Source organism: Chaetura pelagica, unplaced genomic scaffold (genome assembly GCF_000747805.2).
Source record: "Chaetura pelagica isolate M959 unplaced genomic scaffold, ChaPel_1.0 scaffold17, whole genome shotgun sequence".
In the NCBI taxonomy this organism is placed as follows: Eukaryota; Metazoa; Chordata; class Aves; order Apodiformes; family Apodidae; genus Chaetura; species Chaetura pelagica.
In genome coordinates, this window is record NW_009970726.1 from 2,698,562 (window position 1) to 2,706,367 (window position 7,806).

The 7,806-nt window shown below is 43.7% G+C and overlaps 1 protein-coding gene across 1 annotated transcript in view; it reads left to right on the forward strand.

The window, feature by feature from the left end:
- KIAA1217 (KIAA1217 ortholog) overlaps positions 1–7,530 on the forward strand; it is a 50,510-nt gene extending 42,980 nt beyond the window's left edge. Inside the window, exon 12 of the mRNA XM_010006955.1 lies at positions 7,393–7,530. Within this exon, the coding sequence (XP_010005257.1) occupies positions 7,393–7,530 (138 nt within the window). The remainder of the gene's footprint in view (positions 1–7,392) is intronic.
- Positions 7,531–7,806: the final 276 nt, after the last annotated feature.

Genomic DNA, 7,806 nt, shown 5'->3' on the forward strand with positions numbered 1-7,806 from the left:
CATGACTAATTGTCCATGTGTCTCCTGTTTGAAAAGGCTGTTAAGAATATGAAGGTTTAGAAGAGACTTGAGTACAATGTTGGAGGTACCTTCATGGGAAGGACCTTTTTAATCTAGCAGAAAAAGACATACTAGTATCAACTGCTATAGCACAAAATGTATTTGGAGACTGTTAAAGATATTTCAGGGAAAACATGATAAATAAACAGATAGCCAAAGGAAATAATAGATTCTTCATCACTTAAGTCTGAAGGACCTTGAGGATGCCTTTGCAGATAGAATGCCTAACTCAACAGCACATCACTGATCTCACAAATGGGTAAACTGAGGAAAGTCTGTACCCTGTATTATGAGGAGTGAGACTGCTTGTTGTGATAGTTATCTTAGGTACTCTGGTCTATAAACATATACAAATAGGATGTGACAGAAAACCAGAAGAAACTACACCCTCAGTTTTGCACTGGATTGTTGTTACTTTTCTCTTTTTGCATAAGCATGCAATGCATATGAAGAGTACAATATTTAAAGAACAGGCCTGATTCTAATCAGGGCTATTAATTTTATGAGAGTTGTCAGGAATTATATAATTTCCCTAAGACATGGTGTATTAATACAGCGTTGTTGCATTTCATGGTACTTTTGACTCTTTTGCACTCCTTCCTCACTCCCCAGGCTGCCAGAGCTGTCCTGCCTATACAACTCACTAAGGGCAGACCATGCCATTAGAGACCTGCACAAATCCCAGTGCTGCACACTTGGTGCCAGGTCTGTGCCATGGTGGCAGTAATGGTTCTGCTTTTCTGGATCTGGGATCCAGCTGGATAGAGAAACCCAAAGGAAATGGAAAAGATAGCAAGACATAGGGCTGAAAAGTCCAGGCAGGTGGGAGGCCAGTGGTTCACAAGCCCATATATTGGGGTCTTTCCAGACCAGGTAGAACCTGACATGGACTGTCACCATCTGGAGTATTAGTGAGGATTGTGGCGAAGACATGTCTCCAAGTTTTAGTGATGCTTATACAGCTCTTGGATTATGTGCCATGAGACTGACAGATCTGGGAGCTGAGTTGTCATCAAAGGATATAGAAGAGATGTTAGATGCCACCTTCTCTTTATTCTATGTGTAAGGCCTGCTGCTTCCACCTCTTCCTCTCATTTCTGCACACAACTTTTAGATCACTTCCAGATGAGAACATCTAGGAAGAAAATCTGTATTTCTGCTCTGCTTGTCCTAGCCAGGGAAACAGCAAATCCCTGCTAATACTTACTGGGAGTGGAGGTGAGAAAACATAAAAGAAGGACAGTAGTGTTTGGGGACAATGAATGGAGTAAAGAGAGCTGAGAGTTGGGTTTAATTTATTTTATCATGTAAAAACCTTATGTTTAGTTATTAAGTAATGTGTGGTCAAGGCCAAAATACGTCTGATTGCATCTTTGAGAAGACACCAGGCACTAGGAAGTAGGTACTGTCGCAAGCCCAAAGTTTGTCATGGAATTCTAAATTAAGTTTGGATAGTTTGCAGCACCTCTGTGTGTCTTTGTCTCCCCATCTATAAAAACAGAAGTCAAGCTTGTCTCCCTGCAGGGAACACTGAGGTCAGCATGATGAGTTAGAGTGCAGTCTTGGCAGATTGGAGGGTATGCCCTAATTCTCTTAGGCTGGTAGTCTAAAACTCATGAGCTTGTAAATAAGATTGTTGAGCTGTGAATGTTAAAAACAAACACTGTTTGTAGTTGATCATCTCCAGACATTGCTGTATGAAAGCTACCTGGTCTCCTGATAACCTGCAGTATTTATTTCCTAGGCTTTCCAGAAGTGCTCTTTTATGGATGTAAACTCAAACAGTCATGCTGAGCAGTCCAGAAATGATACACATGTTAAAGACATAAGGCCTGGGACTTTAATGCATCACAAGGAAAAGAAGGTAACATGTGGCATTTGTAAACATGCCACCCAGTCTTGGCATAACCTTCTTTCCTTCAAAACTAATCTTATATCTTACGTCCTGTTCTCTCTAACCCCCACCCACCACTGCCCACTGGTTTCCTTTTTTTTACCTCAGGATGGTTCAGAAACATGGAATGTTGTATCAATCTACATTATGTGTCTCATCAGCAATCATACAAGGGTTGCATGAAGTTTTACGATTCTGTGAAATCAAAATATTATCCATCAGTTTCCACCAGAGATGCTCATACTCCTCAGAATATCCTTCCAGTGCTGTTCTCGCAATTGACAGTGAAGCATCTCTTCTAAGCTTTATACTGTCCTGAGGAGAAACAGTAGTTTCTCTCAATTTCAAGACCCACTTTAGAGAGTTTCTGCTTTGCTTTGCTTAATCTGTTGGTCTCAGAAGTAGTTATTAGATCTACACAAGAAGTGCCATGTGTCTGGGGCCATAGCTAAGTTGGCATGAATTTCACAGCTGCTTCTGGACTGGGTTGCCATTTGAGTTGATTGGTCTTTGTGGGCAGCCAGTGTGCAAGATGAAGAAAAGATCCAATATTTCTGCCTTTCCAGACCTTATTTTAAGTTTATGAAAATGAATTGGACCATTGCTGGGCTTAGGGAGTCATGCAGGCATGGCAGCTTGTCAGCCAAGTGCCAGTTTGCAAGGCAGGGCAGTGTGGTAGGGAGGAAAACACAGCTCTTCAGCTCAGCATGTCAGTTTTGCCATGGGTTCTGTGTAGGTGTGTAAGATGGAAACAGCTGTAATACCTTCTCTGATGCAGCATCATGAGTATCTCCCCAAGGATTTTATGGGAGACATTGCTCTTCAACTTCATTTAACAGACTGAGGCAGGGAAAATTACTTTGCCAGGTCCCCAAGGCAGAGAAGAACCCAGCTGCCTTAACTGCAGTGAGCTGCATCTGCATGGGGCACTGCAGCTGTAAAGCACGAGGTGACACCCAGATGGTGGTGTCTTGTATATGATCAAAATCCATACCCCTCCCCAGACAGTACTGCTGCCAGGTCAGGGTGGTGCACACAAGGACTTGTCTTTGAGCTGCCCAAACAGCAGTTCTGGTCCAAAGCTGCAAAGACCTGGCTGGGTGAGGGTAGAAGTTCAACAGGTCCAAGTGAAAGGGAAAAATTGCTTTGTTGTGGTGTGTATGACAGTGTTATGGAGGAAAAAAAAAAAAAAGAAGTGTGAATGTATCTCTAGTTTTCTTCATTACTACTGGTGTCAGAATGAGAAGATCATACTGTTACATGAAAATCTGGGTCACCACTCCAGACACATCCTGTAGCACAAATGTTTATTTGACAGTGCTGCCAAGTAATCACCAAAACTGCCATTTCAAGAATAACACAGAGTCCAGGAAATTAAGGTTAATGAGAATTGGTTTTGTTAGCTGACATGGCAGAGTGTTTATTGCTTTAAATATGGAGCCGTATGGTCACGATGAACTCACAGAGGAAATTCTGTTGCGGTTTGATTTTTAGTAGAAGGGCAGCAGTTCCTAAAATGATATCTGTTGTACAGTGACACCATGAGATATTGCACTGATGCTTGGAATAAGTGGAACTTGCTAAGAAAGAGCTAGAGAAATGGGAACAGTCACTGAGTCACCATATCCACAGGCAACAAGTGCCATTAAATGGCTTGGCCTAATTCTGGGCACTCTGACATGTAATGGGACTGGGAGGCACTTAGCAAGTGTGGGCCTGAGGTGACCAAGAGCCCTGGTGGTTTGTTCTGATACCAGCTCTTAACACAAGATGCTGATGCCTCGCTGGCTGTGCCTGGTTTGCATGATAGCTCCTCCTTATTTAGAAGCTTCTCTTTATGTAGAAGCTCCTCCTTATTTAGAAGTATGAGGATTGTCAAGGTATTTGTGGAGCAGTTGCACAGCTGTGCCACTAATAAGCCTATGTAGACATGAACCGTCTCTGGTCCATTACTGACTTTCTTGCTCCTGTGTTTTGATTGTGTGTTAAGTTTTTCTGTGTAAAATCCTCAGACAGTATATAAGAAAATACCACACAATGTAGAACCTATACCTTGTGAATCTCTGCATGCATGGGGAGTAAATGCATTCACCAACTTGTGGATTTCTGTACCGTCACTCATTCATCTCAGATCGGGAGGGCAACTCTCATGACTGATCTTCTGCACGTATAGTCTGTCCTCCTGGTGTGTTTCTAGTCTCAGCAATGTCAGCAGTAATGCTTTTGGCTCACTGCCTTCAGGCATTTGAGGCCAGGTTAATTTCCTTCTTGGTGAGCCATCTTTTGACTGTAGATTTCTCTCTCACTTGTTCACATGCATAGTGTCTCTTCAGGTTATTCCCTCACCCTGAGGGTTTGTGTTTATCCTAAGCTGTCACTAGCACTTAAGCCAAGCCCCAGAGCAAGGCCTGGTATTACAGCATCTTCAGGGGATTTCATTTGAAACTAAAGAAAAAAGTCCCCTTAAATCTGGTTTGCTGGGAATATACTACTTTTGCGCTCATGGATGACTTCTCTGTGTCCTGTTTGGAGTTGCTTCTGTACATGAATGTAGCTCAATGGTTCATTGTGTACTTGCAGGATGCTGCAGGGTGCCACTGGTAATTCTGAAGGAGTACTTTTAAGCTGCAGCAAGGATTTAGAAATGCTCAGACTGTGACAGAACAGCCCTGCTCAGATGTGAGCAACAATAGAAGCAGCAAAATGGTGTAGTTTGAAAATCAGCTTTTACTGGTACAAACATTCCTTTCCAGGCTCACCAGACTCATGCCTTTATCTCCAGTGAGCTGGCAAGCTATAGTGCCCTGCGGGCAGCCCTTCCATATCAGGTTCCCTTTGATGTGTCCCAGCAGAACTTGATCAGATACTGTGACTCTTTTCAACTTCAATGTTATACAAACTAGGGTTGTTCTTTGCTGGAAAGTGAACATATCAAGGTAGCACTGCATTGGAAATAGGGTAATTAGAGTGCTTTTGCATATTCTGGAGGCTTTGTTGAGACTGGACCTTAGGTAACAACCCATGCTGGCCACATGCATAGCACAGAGCAGGAATGTCAAGTGCTGTTCTGCCAGAATTTGGAATTTTGCCCCGCAGAAAGGGCTCAGATGACAAGTTCAGACATGCCTCTGCAGCAGTAAACAGAGTGGTGAGTTCATGAGGGCTGCACTTCCCCTGAGAATATGATGATCAATTTGGGGAAAAAAAAAAGAAAAAAGAAAAAAAGAAAACAATTCCTGTAAAGGTAACAGCCCTGAATAACTGAGTAATCCGACTTTCCCCCTTAGGTGTATGGGGCTACAACAGGATCTCCCACAGATAGTGACCATCCTAAAGAGAAGAGGGAAGGGAAAACTGAAGAAGAATTGGGTTCTGATTCATCCAGCACAGCTGACAGTAAAATTGGCTTATCAATGAATGACAGTCCTACATTTAGCAAGGGTTTGTTTGTAGACAGTAGAGACTATTCTAAGAAAAACCTCCAGAATATAAGCACAAACCTGTCTGGTGTCAGTTTGCCAGAGGATGACAAACGAAGAGGGGCTCAAGATATTTTAGGATCCCATATTCCAGCTGTTGAAACTGGAAAACAAAAGCCAAATTATGGACTCTCACAAGATGCTGCCCAGGGCCTGACACAGGGTGAAGCACTGCAGGCCACGGGCAAGCATATCCCCATGAGCAGCATTGCCCCTCTCATGAGACACACACAGGAGCCTTTGGGGCCTCAACCTTCCTCAAAGGAGCAAGAAGCTTCTGCAGCCAACTACAGTGAAGTTGTGCTAAGATCCAAAGTGTCCAGTGTGAACAGTACTGAAGAGACCGACTCTCTGGCTGGCTCTCCAAGTGAAGACAGCCCACCCACGGAAAACATTGCCTTCATGATTACTAAAACAGCTGTCCAGGTCCTCTCAAGCGGGGAAGTTCATGATATAGTCAGTCGGAAAGGCGAAGATGTGCAAACAGTGAACATCGACGCAAGGAAGGACATGGCATCTGAGAAGGGTATCCCAGAAAACATAGACAGTGAAGAGCCTGTGGTGTGTCTGGATAAAAAACCTGTCATCATCATTTTTGATGAACCGATGGATATTAGGTCAGCATATAAACGACTTTCTACGATTTTTGAGGAATGTGATGAGGAGCTGGAGAAAATGATGACAGAGGACAAGATAGAAGAGGAAGAGGAGGAGGAGGAAAATGAAGCACATGAAATCTCTGAGAGCCAGAAGGAAGAGCCACAAGTAGCTGATGACAGAGAAGCAATCACAGAATGTTCAGCAGCTCATGGTCTCAATGAGAAGTTCATGTTTAACCTTCAGTCTTCCTCAGACTCTGCAGAAACCAGACCTCCCGCAGAGGAGGAAAGCACAAAGGCAGATTTTAGCAAATACCGTCAGATCTACGGGCTAAGCACAGAAGCCAACTTGGACTCTCCTGATCAATTTGGAAGCAGGCAGGATTCCAAGAAAAAATTTAAGTTCAAATTCCCTAAAAAGCAGCTGGCTGCTCTGACACAGGCAATACGGACGGGAACCAAGACTGGGAAGAAGACCTTGCAGGTTGTGGTCTATGAAGAAGAGGAGGAAGATGGGACCTTGAAGCAGCACAAGGAAGCAAAGCGATTTGAAATCACTGGGTCTCAGCCTGAGGACAGTGACAAAATTCCATCTGGGAAGAAAGAGGGACCCTCTGGAGCTGCAGTGTCCCTGTCTAGGACTGATGAAATTCGACAGAGTACATACCGAACGCTAGACAGCCTTGAGCAGACTATAAAGCAGCTGGAAAACACCATCAGTGAAATGAGTCCAAAATCTATCCCTGACAGCACATACAGCTCTGAGGGAAGCACTGTCCCCTTCTCTGCCCAGATAGTACCAGACACCCCACCCCGAGAGGTTGTAGTGCTGGATGAGAGCCTTGCTGGTGTAGAGCCCCCTCCGTCAATCCCAGCCACTTCACGTAAGGTACCTTAGTCCAAGAAATCAAACTTCCAGCTGCTTTCTAAAATCTGCAATAATCACCATTAAACAAGAGGGTCTTGTGATTTGTTTGCTTCCTTTCAGGTGGCTTGTTTGGGCTCCCCATGAGATGTCTAACAGCTAATAGACCATTGGGGTTTTGGTTGTTTGGTTTTTTTTAATCTTTGCTGCTGATTGGTGATGGGCAAATGCAGGGGAGCTGGGTCAAATAATCTGCTGTGTGAAACGACAAGCATCACTGACATGAAATCCAGGCTGATCAGTAGCTGAGCAGTTTTCTCCATTTGATTCTGGAAATTAACACCTGTGGTGTGAAGCTCCTGAACTTTCCCTGCATGTAGTACTGTGGCTTATATTTTTTTCGGGGCATGGTGTGCAATCTCCTCTTCAAGCACACTGGTACTGATCACAGTTTCTCCTTGTCTCCCCTCCCTGCCCCTCCACTCATTTCCACAGGGATCCAGTACTGCCTCCCAGACAAGCCGGATGCCAGTCCCCATGGCTTCAAAAACTAGACAAGGAAGCATGGAGAAAGCAGGCAAACAACACAAGCTGCAGGATCCGCGCCAGTACAGACAGGTAGTTTTACCCTAAACCCGGTGTTTGGATGGACAGTTCATGTTGTTTGCTTATTTAAAACCTCCAATAACTTGACGGAGATGATACCAAATAATGGATGCCTGTCTCTCGAGTGAGGTCTAACTGGACGTCCTGGATTCTGGGGGCATGACAATATCTACTGATCTTCTCACCATGCTTGTGCATGCATGTCTGCAATAAAACACCTCCTGCTTTTTTTTTTTTTTTCTTTTTTTTTTTTTTTCTTTTTTTTTTTTTTTCTTTTTTTTTTTTTTTCTTTTTTTTTTTTTT